General features: G+C 32.6%; 1 protein-coding gene across 2 annotated transcripts in view; it reads right to left on the bottom strand.

The window, feature by feature from the left end:
• Dmd (dystrophin) overlaps nucleotides 1-14,068 on the bottom strand; it is a 2,258,623-nt gene that overhangs the window by 1,295,563 nt on the left and 948,992 nt on the right. For both annotated transcript variants that reach the window (XM_057760244.1, XM_057760245.1), the window contains 3 exons: nucleotides 12,112-12,273; nucleotides 2,002-2,112; nucleotides 1,504-1,677 (listed from right to left, as the gene is read on the bottom strand). In XM_057760244.1, coding sequence (XP_057616227.1) covers nucleotides 1,504-1,677; nucleotides 2,002-2,112; nucleotides 12,112-12,273 — 447 coding nt within the window. The remainder of the gene's footprint in view (nucleotides 1-1,503; nucleotides 1,678-2,001; nucleotides 2,113-12,111; nucleotides 12,274-14,068) is intronic.

Raw genomic sequence — 14,068 nt, 5'->3', positions numbered from 1 at the left:
CTTTTAAAATCAGCACCTGGCAAGTGGAGACAGAAGGATTCATGAATTCAAGGCCCACTTATCTACATAATGAGACCTCATAAAACAATATTAACCACCACCACAACAAAATAACAACAAAATAGTTTTTAGAACAAGGATATGGCTATAGTATATATCATTAGAAATTATATTTTAAAAAGAGAGAATATAAAATCTGTGAAATAATAATTTCTTTACAGAAAACATCTTAACATCACATTTAGCATTTAAACCAGAACTAGATAGAGAAAAAGCTAATGTTGTGCTATTTTCTTTGTACAAATGTAGTTATGGTCGTCTGAGCTCATTAACTGGCAGATAAATTTTATAAGGCTAGATCCTGCTAGAAGAGAATGAAAATCTTTTCCATTGCAAATGTAAGTAAAATCGACATTATATTTGGAACATTTTTATTTTTATTACTGTTTGAAAAATTTAAGGTAGACCCTTTGTATACATGCCTATTTGTATATGTCTGTCTCTTAACAGCAAACCAATGCATGACATTATAATCAAATACTATTCTGGTTGCTGAAACTACTTAATACAATTATTCCATTAGAATGCATTCAAATGATTGATGATATTATCAAGTAAAATAATTTCATTTTAATCACAAAGTCACACATTTATTTGAAACTACTTGCTAAACAGGAAGACATTACACGTTGATACAGATACAGCTAATGCATTTATAATGAAATCTTATTTTTACTTATAGTATCAAGTAGATAATAAAACCAAAACCTAAATCTCAGAATACTAGATGAACATTTTATGTTATCAAAGGGGTTATGTGACTAATAGATTTTAAAGACTGATGGCATATGATAGTATGAGATATAACAAAGGGAATATAGATTTATGCTATAGGTTGTGTCTTTCCTTCATTTTTTTTATAGGAAATCTTATTTATTAACTTTCCTTCATTTTTTATTGTTTTGTGATTTGGTGACATTTAAGTGTCTATTAAATGAAAATATGCTAGGATTTGGAATCCTAGAATGAAATCTGCTGTGTCCTTCACAGCTGTTTGTCTTTAAATCCTCTCAGGTAATCTGTAATTGTGAGACTAAAGATGGCTACTGTATATAATTAATCATACCCAAAAGCATTATTTCTAGAGTGGTTATAACTATTACAATTAGTGCTATAGTTCCTGTTTCTAGATTGATATATTTCCCTTCTTTATTTCAGTTTAATAAAATGTCTGAAGAAAAATTATATAAATAGGACTCTTTTTTATTCTGTGTTGATACTAACAAAATTATTGATTCAAAACACACTCCTAAAATTATATCAAATTACTATTATTTCTATAAGAACTCCTATATCTTAATATATTGCCAGTTTTTAAAATATTAAAAGTAGTTACTAAATTTATTACACTTGTAAGAAATACATTGTTACAAAAGATTATCAAATTCTTCTAATATAGCAAAGTAAAAATTCAGCTGGATAGTTGCTGTTAGGAATACATACCACACAGTGATTTAGTTGTGACTGGACTACTTCCTGTTCAATACTCTTTGTCTCCAGCGCAGGCAAGTGCATCTTGACTTCATCTAAAATCATCTTACTTTCCTCTAGACGCTGTTCAAAATTGGCTGGTTTTTGAAATAATCGAAATTTCATGGAGACATCCTGTAATTTTTTCTGTAACAGCAATGTAAGGAAATAATCATTTACCCACCAGTTATATTTTGTTAATTTACCTTTTTCTGAAGTTTTACCTCAATAAAAACTTCCAAAAAATAAATGAAAATTTGTCATTTTCTAACACAAAGAACATGGGGTAGGAGAATTTACTACTCTTCATAAATGTAACACTAAGTTGTCATATGTTAACTTTTCTTTAAACTGTATGTAATATTTTTTAAATATTATATTGCTAGACAACATAGCATAATTTTCAATTTTCTGATAGGAAAGTTGTCTAATATATAAACCAAATTCCTTAGCTTATACAACAAAATATACCTGTGCAATATCAATTTGTGAAAGAACTCTTTGAGCAGCCTCCTTCCCCTGGTTGTGTTTCTTCATTTCCTCTAAAGTGATTTCATGACTTGTCAAATCCGATTGGATTTTCTGTTGGAAACAGACAACATTATTAGCCAGAATGCACTTCAAGCTATTGCAAAAGGCAGCTCCCTTTCCAAGAACATGTAATTTAGAAATAACCTTAAACTGTCACTAACAGCACACATTCCTTAAAATTGACAAGAACTGTGGAGGCCCAAAAATGTGAGCCTATTTCCACCTGGTCAGAGAGTTTTAAGGTTGCTTAAAATGTTTGACAAGTGTAGCTACACATCCTGACTCAAGAGATATAGTTACTTGGTTCTTTTGACATTAAGATGGCTCATACAGGAAGATCCATTCCATCCTGACAGATGGACAAGATTGCAAGCCAAGTGTACTTCTGCTCCTTTTTTGTAATATAAGGTTACCTGGGGAGTAACAGCCTTCAGGATTCTTGGTCTAGGGTAGCTTCACTGCCTAAACAACAAAATGCTAATGACTTGATGTCTAAAAGCATTAAAGCAATAATGTTCAAGTTGTTCTTTGCATCATGTTAATGAAGTCTTTTGTTACTTTCTCCTCCCTTTTGTATTCAGTAAAAAAGCATATGGAAAATTTAAAGTGAAGGTGGTTTCAGTATTCACAGGAACTCGCACCTGATATTATTCTATGGTTTCTGTTATACTATTTTTAAAAGAGTCTTCGTACTCTTTACTTCTATTTCTGATCCACATACCCGGACTCTGGCAAAAGGTATTTTGGTCCAGGCTGGTCCCTGACAAAGAATGTTTTAAAACTTTCCCAAATGATAAAAAAATATTTTGTTCAAAATTGAGATTATTCTAAAAATCTTTAGATACAAGTTTCAATAGAGAATGTATGTTTATATCCCATATGTAGGGTTGATTAAATCTTATTTTTGAATGTATACTCAAATTTGGCCAAATATAAAAATGTCAAAATATATAAGTATTCTAGTCATGATACAGGTGAAAAAATATGTGATTTCTATTGGGATACCATGCTCCTTACTAATGATGTTTTTCCTTCATTCTTTGACATTTTTCAACTAAATTTCCCAAAAACTACTGATCTAAAATAACCAGACTGTATTAGTTACTATTCTTATTGCTGTAACCAAATGTCTTAAAGAAACAATTTGAGATAGTGGCACCTTATTTTGCCTCATAGGCATAGAAGAAACAGTCCATTATGATGGGCAAGTCACAGCAGCTAAGATAACTTCATCTTTAACATGGAAATTTGGGGTAGCATTTGCTTGATCATATAGTACAGACTAGAATATTTTAAGGGGTTTAGACTAGCACAAAGGATTCCCAAGATTCCAGAAGGTTACACTTAGTGTCCTATTTTTGCCAGCTAGGTAACAAATGGTACTACAACCCTCCAAAAGAGTACCACCAGCTATAAGAGTTCAAACAGTTCAGAAACAAACAAAAAGAAAACTAAGTGTCTTTACTGGAATTACTTTGTCTGAGATAATAAGTTCCTACAGCTATTGAGTTTTGAACTTTAGATAAGCAAACAATATTTTTAATGATTTCCACATGTTGTTAGACATTTCTTTTCGAATTTTGGTCTGCTCATCTGACTGTCTTGAGCAAAAGAAAAGAGCACAAGAACGAATCTGTGTGCTGTAGTGAATGTTCATAATGAGCTTATTACATTCTACTTGTTATCTTTGGGGGGATGATGTTCATTGTTAGGATATTCTCTCTCTTAAAATCATCTCATGCTCAATGAACTTTATACCATATAGAGAGAAGACAGAACGTGTTTTCAATAAATAATCCTAGACAAGCTGTCTGAGGATAGCTTCATGTGAGTAAGCCCAAACAAGCACTCAGGTCACTAAATTATCAGTTCCAAACCTACAATAATCTTATTAGAGATGCTAAGAAAAAAACTGAACACTTTTAGTCCACAAAGCCACTAGAAGTTTCAATAAATTGCTGTTACCAATATCGTAAGTTTTAGTTTATTTAAAAATGAATTTTACGTTTAAATTTATCACCCATGATACACATTCCTGATACATAACAACAAAATGTTTCCTTTAGTTTTATTTCAATTTAGTTAATTACATTTAATTATAGCTATTTTACATAGACTAGTGTAATATAACTAAGAGCAATTCTAGTTTTGGAAAAACAAATTTGGTATAATTTAACTAAACTATAAGTAGCAATCAAGAATTAAGTATCATCCTGTTCTAAATGAACAGTATGATGGTGAGATTGCCAAAATTGATTGAGCTAAGAACTGCCTAGTAGATTAGTGAAACACACATCAGGGTATGTCTGTAAAGATGCTTCTGGAGATTAACTAAGATTAACTAAGGGTGAAAAGCCTGCCCTGACTATGTATTCCATCAATCCCTTTAGCTTCAGATGTGAATAAGATACAGAGGTGAAAAGGAGAAAGCCTGCTGGTGTAGACATTTGTTCACTCCCTGGCGTCCCTCATGAAAAGACTCGCCTTCTCCTCCATAAAACCCCAACTCTATGTTATTAAATCCTCCTCAGAAAAGAATAATGAAGCCAGACAGACCATAGATGAAAACGTCACTGCCTGTAAACCTAAATAAAACTTCTTTTAAAATGTTTTGTTCAGTATTTTAAGGATCATATGGGGAGAAAGTGATCAACATAAATGACTGTCATTATTTTGTAAATGAAGTTTTTTTTCATTTGAACCTAATAGAAAACAAATTAAATTATTGCCTTAAGGCATCAGAATTCAAATCCAATACATGACACTCAAATATATTCTTATATATTAATAGTAAACTGGTTGCGCATGAATTCATGAAAGAACCATATTTGAAATATCTATTACATAAAAATAAGAAATAGTTCTTAAATCTACTAATTGATTTTACCAAGAAGGTGAAACTCCTTTACAATGCAAACTCAAAAACATGGGTGGGAGTAACTGAAGAAGACAAACAAAAAGTGGAATGATCTCCCATAGCCAACTGGTTTGTTTGTTTGTTTTTTGTGTTTGTTGCTTGCTTGGTTGTTTTTTTCGCCGACAGAATTTCTCTGAAACTTTGGGATCTGTCCTGAAACTCACTCTGTAAACCAGGCTGGCAACAAACTCACAGAGATCCCTCTGCCTTTGCGGGCCCCGCCCCCCCCCGAGTGCTGTGATTAAAGGTGTTTGCCACCACCACCTAGCTCCAACTGTTTTTTTTTTAATTAAAAATTTCTATCTCCTTCCCTTCCCCCACTCCCCCTTTCCCTTCTCCTCCCCCCCTCCCCCTCCCCCTCCCTCTCCACTCCAAAGAGGAGTCAGGGCAGAAAGAGGGAGAACAGGAGCAAGGAAGTCAGGACCTGAGGGGTGCACCCACCCACTGAGACGGTGGGGCTGATCTATTGGGAGCTCACCAAGGCCAGCTGGACTGAGACTGATGGAGCATGTGCTCCAACTGTTTTTTTTTTTTTTTTGACACTAGAATTATAATTTGCAGTCACATTTCATTTACACTTAATCTTAAAAATGAAAATAACCTGCTAAATCTCTTAAATATATTATCAAGTTCCATTGTTAAAAATAGATCTCAATCATGTTAATAATCTTGCTATTTAGAAATATCCTTTTCTTTTTTATTATCTGACAGTTTTTACACTTGCAAAATGAATGTTCCTTGTTTTTACCCCATTCTCTTTCATGCCTTTCACTCTTTTCCTGTAAACCTTCCCAACTGGTTGCTCCCTGCTGTCATTCCTAATGTTTATATTCTCTTGTTGTTTTCTGACTGTAAACAGGTAAGTTTCTCTGCTTTTGAGTAGGTTATCATTACTGTCACATTTCTCTTGGACATGCTTGACATAATTATTGAGTAAATCCTTGTGGATTTCAGTGAATTTTCCAAATACTTATAAAATATCTGCTAGGTAGCCTTAATATCTTGAACATTGCAGGAAGGAATAGAGGTAGAAAATGACAGCACAAAAACAAATTTAAAGTAACAGAAGTTTCATGCAATTCAATCAAAGAAAAAGAAATTTCTTTGTGCTTACTATTGTCTTGTATATTTTAGATTAGCAATTTCTGTGGGAGTTATTTTGGGGAAAAATATCCCCCATATAAGACATATGTCATTACAGGTGAAATCTATCGTTCCTCAAAACACTCAGAATACTATACCTTCATTGAAACGATTATTTGATCCTGAAAGCTTTATTTTTATATGTAGAATTTATAGAAATGTTTCAGATTAAGGTACAATAATTGAAATCTTAAAACGTATTTAAGTTTATAATAGAAAACTGCACACCTCATTATCATACTTTCTTAGAAGACATGATTGTGCATGTTGCCTAACTACAATAAATGATGGGTGATCTGATTCTAGTCTTGCATCTTCTGTAGCGAAATACGAGTCAAAACATCAAAATACCAATAATCATTTTAAATTCAAAAGTTACCAACTGTATGTAGTAACACTCAAATAGACTGTGTGCAGTGCTACCCTTGTATTTACTTTTTTGGGTGACAACAGCCAAAATCTCCACTCTCTGCATTTCCTTTGCTTTGGTCCCTGCATTTGTCCCTGTCCACCCCAGTCTGGAAGTGTGTGTGTGTGTGTGTGTGTGTGTGTGTGTGTGTGTTATTGGATTTACCTAAAATCAGGGAATCAGATTTAATAGGCAAATACTTTATCAACTGAGTTATATTCCCACCATTAAATTGTTTAATTTTCATATATATTCTAAAAAGATGACCCTTTGTGAGCAATACATCAAAGAATTAGGCTGTCAAAATAAGCTGTTCCAAATCATTCACACTCAAAAAGTGACTATTTACATCTTATGTCTGTTTAAATCCTTAATGAAATCATAAACTCAATCTGATAGAGCAAGATCTGTAATTGTGACTTTGTTTTTAATTCCTACTAGCACATAATGACATCAGCAAGTTCACATTTGCCTCAATAAACTGTTTAAACATTTTATAATTTCAAAATCTCAAATTACTTGAGGGAAGGCAGGACTTTGGCATATGTTCATAACGTAAAGCACTATAAGCATGTAGCTATTTAAATATAGTTACCTGTGTCCTGTAAATTGATAAAAAAAAAAGTTCTTCCAGTTAGTTGATCTATTACATATATGGAATTAGAAATAGTGAAATAATAAATCTAAATTCATTTTCAAACCTACACATACAATGTAAGTTCGACCCATGTTAACTATGTGTAGTGAGTGGTTCTCAGCTATTTCTACTGTTTTCACCCATTTTCAATAGGAGTGATGCAACAAGCAAAATAGAAAAATAGTCAACAATAAGTGAAGGGTCACTCTGACCTTCATCAACTAAAACCGTTAGACAGTTATCAGTAAAATCTTTGTAAGATTGGTGAAATAGAGAACCCAAAATACCAAACCTAATATATATATATATATATATATATATATATATATATATATATATCCTCAGTTATTTCAGAGTACCCAAAAGTGTTTCTAAACTTTCTGCTGACTGAATGTACCCTTAATAGTTCTGAGGTGCTGTTTGTATATCTGAATTCTTTTTAATACCTGATTTGATTTGTAAACATAAACCTTAATGCTTTCATATATTGCTATGGAAAGTTAAGAAATATTTATTACATTTGTGTTTTGTGATTTTTGCCATTAATACAATTGTATAATTTTTCTTCTAGATAGGCCTTTTCTGTTTAACAACGCTTGTTGCCCTGGAACTTGTTTTGTACACTAGGCTGGTCTTGAACTCGGAGATAGCTGCCTGCCTCTGCCTCAGGAGTGCTGGATTAAAGGTGTGTAGCACCACTGCTGGACCAAATGGATTATTTTATGTGTATAATTCTTAGTGTTTTTAAATGGTCCATAAGTGTAGGGTTTTACTACCTAGAAGATACATTTCTGCATCTAAATGAGGCTGTGTGTTTTATTTTATTTGAATCAATTTATAATATATATAGCATTAGGCAGCTGAAACATTTCAAATGGTGATTTTTAATATTACTATTTGAAAGAAAATATATAGGACCACTTGTGCTGTTTTAAGTATATACTTTTATGATTAAAATTGGTTAAGCTTTGTTTCTATAAATGCACATCACTAAATATGAGGGACCATATTTTTCTAAAAGGTAGATGGAAATAATGATTAATTGGGGCACTTTCTGAATGTAAACATGGAAAAGTTAAGCATATTCACCTATATATACTTTTATGTGCAATAAGACACAAATGTCAGAAGTTTGTGATAAAACATATATCCCCATATAGTTACAATGGTTTTATACATGAGGCTCTCAATTTAAACTGAAGAAAAGGAAAGATGTATTTTAAAATTCTATTTAGTAGCAAAACTAGTAGTGCACCACACGGTGGAGACAGACACTCACAAATCCCCAGGATCGGCATCTCTCAGATCTAAGCTCTTATGTAAATGAATAGCAACCACAGAAATACTACACATGTACTTGTTTGTTGTTTTGTTTTTGTTTTTTCTTCTTTTTTTCTGGTTCTTATTAATGAATTATAACAAGAATGCAATTTCTGTTGAGGAACACAAAGCCCACTCATTTTTAAATTGGTATCAAACTATTGACCTGCATTTAAGGAATCATATTTCAGTCTTTTTCTGCCAATATAAAGCATTCAAATCCATTCCCACCACAAACACAAACTTCATAGAATGTAATTTTGCTGGCATTCTAAGTGGATCCTGTGTCTGGAACATTGCTTAAACTCTTATTTCACAGACTGTACTCTTCAACTCTTCTGTACTCTTCAACTCTGTCTTCAATAGGTGCTTCAACTGAGACTTTAGGAAGTGCTACCCTTCAAGGAAATCTAGTACTTCATAGCTCTTTTACAGAATAAAAAATATTTGCAGTCATGGGCAAAGGAGAGGTTGGGATGAAATAATGTTCAATAGTTTGTAGGTGTTTTATATTCTCCAATGTTACATATTGTCATTTACATAACAGGGGACTCATTTTCAAGAAATATCTTTAAAAGTTAGTTGAACCAGGAAAACATGGAAAATTGATCTGAATTAGTTTGTCTGTTTGTCGTGCCTATAGGATGTGTTGGAGTAAAGGAGGAGCACCAATTGTGGCAGTGGCCAAACAATGACTGGTCCAGCCTGAGACACACACCATAAGAGTGAGCATGTTCTTGAAACAGCCTATAGCCTCAGAACCCAGAGGCTGGGTACTCCAGAGACCAAGGATAGAACCAAACACGACTAGAGAAAAAAATGTTAATGTAATAATGCCTAATGATATTCTGCTATTCCCTTAGATTAGTACCTAGCCCAGTTGTCATTAGAGAGGCTTCCCCCAGAAACTGATGGAAGCAGATACAGAGACCCACAACCAATCTCCAAGAATCCTACTGAAGAGAAGGAGGAACAATTGTAGGAGCAAGCAGGGTGAAGAACATCAGAAGAAAACCCACAGAATCAATTACCCTGGGCTCATAAGAGCTCAGGGAGATTGAATTGACAATCAGGGATCCTGCCTAGGTCTCACCTTGACCCTTTGCCTATATGTTAAGCTTGGTTTTCTTGTGGGCCTCCTAAAAGTGTGAGCAGGTGCTGTCACTGATTCTTGTTGACTTTCGGGACCCTACTCCTCATATGAGGTTGCCTTGCCCAGCCTTAATACAAGGGAAGGTGCTTAGAGTTACTGCAACTGATATGCCATATTTTGTTGATGTTCATGGGGTGCCTACCATTTTTTGAATAGAAAGGGACGAGGAATGAATTGAGGAGGGAGTCAGAGAGGAGGTGGAGGGAGGGACTGTGAGGAGAGGAAAGAGGGAAAACTGTGATAGGGATGCAAAATAAATAAATTCATTAATTAAAAAAAGGTTAAGTGGAACCAGAAACACATGGAAATTTGATTTAAACTTGTCTGAACTTTAGCCTTTCTTAAAATTCATTTGGTGTATATTAACTTAACTGAGATGTTACTTGAATATATTATTAAACTTCTATATTCAACATTAACATTTAACACAATCATATATACATATAAAATATTACTTTATACACATATACATATATATATATATTCCTAAGTATATACTGTTAAATCTGTATAACATTATATTAGTATGTCTGTTTACAGAGCTGAGGTTTTATAATTTAGAATGCCAAAGAAACTATTATATGTATGCTATAGAATCCTGTACCAGAATCATATACCAGGTTCTTTCAAAACAAGCAAGTTTTTTCTAAAAGCTCACATTTTTACCTAAGTCAATAATAGTCTGTCTTTAATGTGTTACTTATTGTTTCACTCTAAAAGTCTCAAAACTGAGTCTTTATAAATTTTAATGTGATACTTTTTAATTTCAAAATTATACCATTAAAATGATTTTCTTCTATTAAGAAACCTTCTGTCATTCTATATTCATACATCCTTCCAAGGTTATACCACTACTTTTTTTTAAAGTAGAACTTCTACTTTGCACTTAGTTTATACATGTAGTCCTCAATTTATTATTAGTTTCTGATCACTATTAAAAATATGCATGCTTTTTAGATAGTCTCACAGTTAATTAATTCTAGAGTACTTGATTAGGACTTTATATTGTTACTTTTTTAGTGCCTGTACTGGAGTGATCAAATATCAAAATAAAGTAGCTATTATCTCTATTTCCATTATAATATATGTTGTTCTTGTCTCAAGTCTGATCTTATCACCAAAATTTACCTCCAGAATAAATTTGTTATTTGACAATTGCAATAATGTGGATTCCATAAAAAGTGCATTCTTCTGAAATTTGCCATACTATGAAAAAAAATCTTATCATCTACCCTAAATGCCCAGAGACTTCATTTTTTAAATGTGGACAATGTGGTAAACTACTAAATGCTAGTATGTGTCACAACAAATTGTGATTCAATGCAGTATAACAGCATTTATTGACAAGATCTACAACTTCTAAATTTTAAACAATTATTTGCCTTTTAAAGTAAAATGCTTCCAGAATTTCTATAAATCAGGTAGAAAAGGAACTATGGGAATTACACATCACTCTTTAATACCTCATACATCATTTCATAGAGATATTAATTATACTTGGTTATTATGTATATAATACATATATGTGATTTTTACAAAAGCTATTTACTGTCCTAACACATAGCACAGGTTTAAGAATTTTAACTAATGATACACATGTGATTATACTTACATTTGCATGTTATTTAAAAATGTAAATTTGTGCAGGGTGGTGGTGGCACACATCTTTAATCCCAGAACTCAGGAGGCAGTGGCAGGAGGATCTTTGTGAATTCGAGGCCAGTATGGTCTACAGAGTGAGTTCCAGAACAGAAAGAGCTGTAACAAAAAGAAACCCTGTCTCGAAAAACAAAAACAGATATTTGCTGATTAAAATTCTTACCATATGAAATATGTTAGGGTATGGAATTTACTTAGTTTATTCTTATATATGGGATTCATTTTTACATTAAATATCATTTTCCAGAAAATGCAATTAAAAGTAATTCATAATTTGGGTTGAAACCATGGGTGTATGTGAGTTTCTGCACATGAACACATTCAGTGTGATTAATGGTAACAGGGTGAATACTTATTTCTACTGTGTGGTTAGCTACTTGTAGCATATGAATATGAAATCAGAAACAAATTTTAGAACTTCCATTCTTAGCATACAAAATAAGTATTTGAGACAAATGATTGGGACTAATGTTTAAGAAAAGAAAACATTATTTCTGTGCCATGTTAATTGTTATAGTTCCACTCAAGGTTGACTATATTTCTGAAACATTTGTGAACAATAAATATCAGATATCTTGGTTTTCATTGCCTTTGCTGGAAATTGGTGTACTGTAAACTTTGAAAAGTAAATCTCAGCACTGTAACACTGATTTCTTTAAGCTCTTACTTCAAAATAGACAAATGAGTATATGAAAGGAAACCTCTTCATGATTAATTAAATAACACGTATGAATGTACAATATTCCACTGGAGTAAAAACATTAAGACTATAAAAGTAAAAACAATGCTTATTTCCAGTTTGTTATACTTACCTGGGCTTCCTGAGGCATTTGAGCTGCATCCACCTTGTCAGCAATATAAGCTGTCAACTGCTTGTCAATGAATTCAAGGGACTCCTGAATTAAGTTTAAGGATTTTTCAATCTCCTGGGCAGACTGGATACTCTGTTCAAGCAACTTTTGTTTCCTCACAGCCTAGATAGAAGAAGAAGTAATAGTGGATTATTGAAATGTTAACTCTTAGGAGATTTTCAGCAATTCCTATCACACAGACAACAAAGAAACTAGACTCTTTCACGATCACCTTTTTATATGACAGATTGCGTAGCTTTCTGGTACTCATTCAGCTCTGCTCACATAAAGAAAAAGAAAAGACAAACAACATCAACTTAGTACACAGGATCAGAGGTTTCTGCAGGAAAAAAAAGTCACAGAATCTTGCACATCAAAGGAAGAAGCTGGAAGAAAACATTAGCCAAATCATCTCAGTTGTTGCATTCTGCTGTTCTCAGGCTAAATGCTCCTCCTGATCTTATTAGATAGTTCAAGAGATTTGGTTTACTTAGAATAGGGTCACCGTCATCACAATCCAATTCAAGACAGATAATCCACTTCCACCACCGAGACACATATACAATCTGTTCTGAATCGGCCCCTTTTCGAAAAGAGAAATTAAGATAACCATGTGTTTAAGGATTTGTTTTGAATTCAGTTTTTACTTTGCTTTCTATGGTTGTTTCCCCTCCCTAGTTTTCTTTACAATTTGCATTATGAAAACTGTACAATTGAATAATGCCACTGCTGAAGTAGAACAAATAGTCACTAAACTTAATATAGCTGTAATTAAATGTGACTAGGTCAACTTAACACTTTTCAACCCTTAATAGCATGCTGAAGAGATTGGAAGGTCTACCTTCCAGGATCTAGTGACATTTAAAAGAATCCTTCTAAGGTAAACTATAAGGCAAAAAAAATGTGAATTTCTTAAGCCATCCACAACATAAAGGCATAGGACTGATTGTCCTTTGCAAAGTTTGCACTAGGATTTCAAAATGTTCCTGGGTTTTATATTATACATATGTGAATAAACACACACATATACATATATAAGAAAAACATATATAAGAGATGTTACTATTATTTGATAAAGCGACTGTAGAACATTCTCAAGAACAAATTCATAAAAGATATCTGGAAAAGGGAAAAGGAGCTGGGAGGCTGTATGAATACTGCTCCTACACTTGGTACTTTCTCGGACCTGTTATATACCACTCCAATGTTCTGTGTGAATTTTTGAAAATATCATTGTTGGTTCGTTCCCTTTTTGTTATTTACACTTCAGTATAAAAAGTATGAACTTCAAATTTATATTTTGATGTAAATAGATCATGTCCTATGACTATATTCAAATCCAATTATCACCCCTTCATCTTCTCCTTTTCTAATAACAAAACTTTATATATCTACATTGCAACATTTTGATATTTGTATGTGGTGTGGACTATTTAAACTGGTCAATTTAAAATAATACATAATATAATCTTCTAAATTATTCTATTAAATATAAACCTAATTTTCTTTATATTCTCACAGTCTCTATTATTTTAATATTTGCATTAATATGCCACATTATAGTTTCCCATTAAGAGTGTATATTTACTTTGGATTCTTAGTGCAAATAAGATAAGAGATTCTGTCCGCCTATTTCTTTACAGAGTGTCAGTTCCCAGAGCAACAACTTTGTGCATGGTTAATGAATGATATAAAAGTTTATTTATTTAATGAAAAAACTGAAAATTTCAAGCAGCTGAAGAATGGAATTATAATGAAAATAGGAACTAAAATGTAAGCACTAATTAAAAGATATTACATTTGCAGAATAACTCTTCCTTATATTATGTTTGTATTAAAAGTATAAGAATAGTATAGAACATTATATGAAGCAACCTTTAATATATTTGTATTAAAATATTCTAAGATTGATTAGTGA

The sequence above is a fragment of the Chionomys nivalis genome, chromosome X (assembly GCF_950005125.1).
Source record: "Chionomys nivalis chromosome X, mChiNiv1.1, whole genome shotgun sequence".
NCBI lineage: Eukaryota > Metazoa > Chordata > Mammalia > Rodentia > Cricetidae > Chionomys > Chionomys nivalis.
This window is presented reverse-complemented; position numbering and strand designations above follow the sequence as displayed.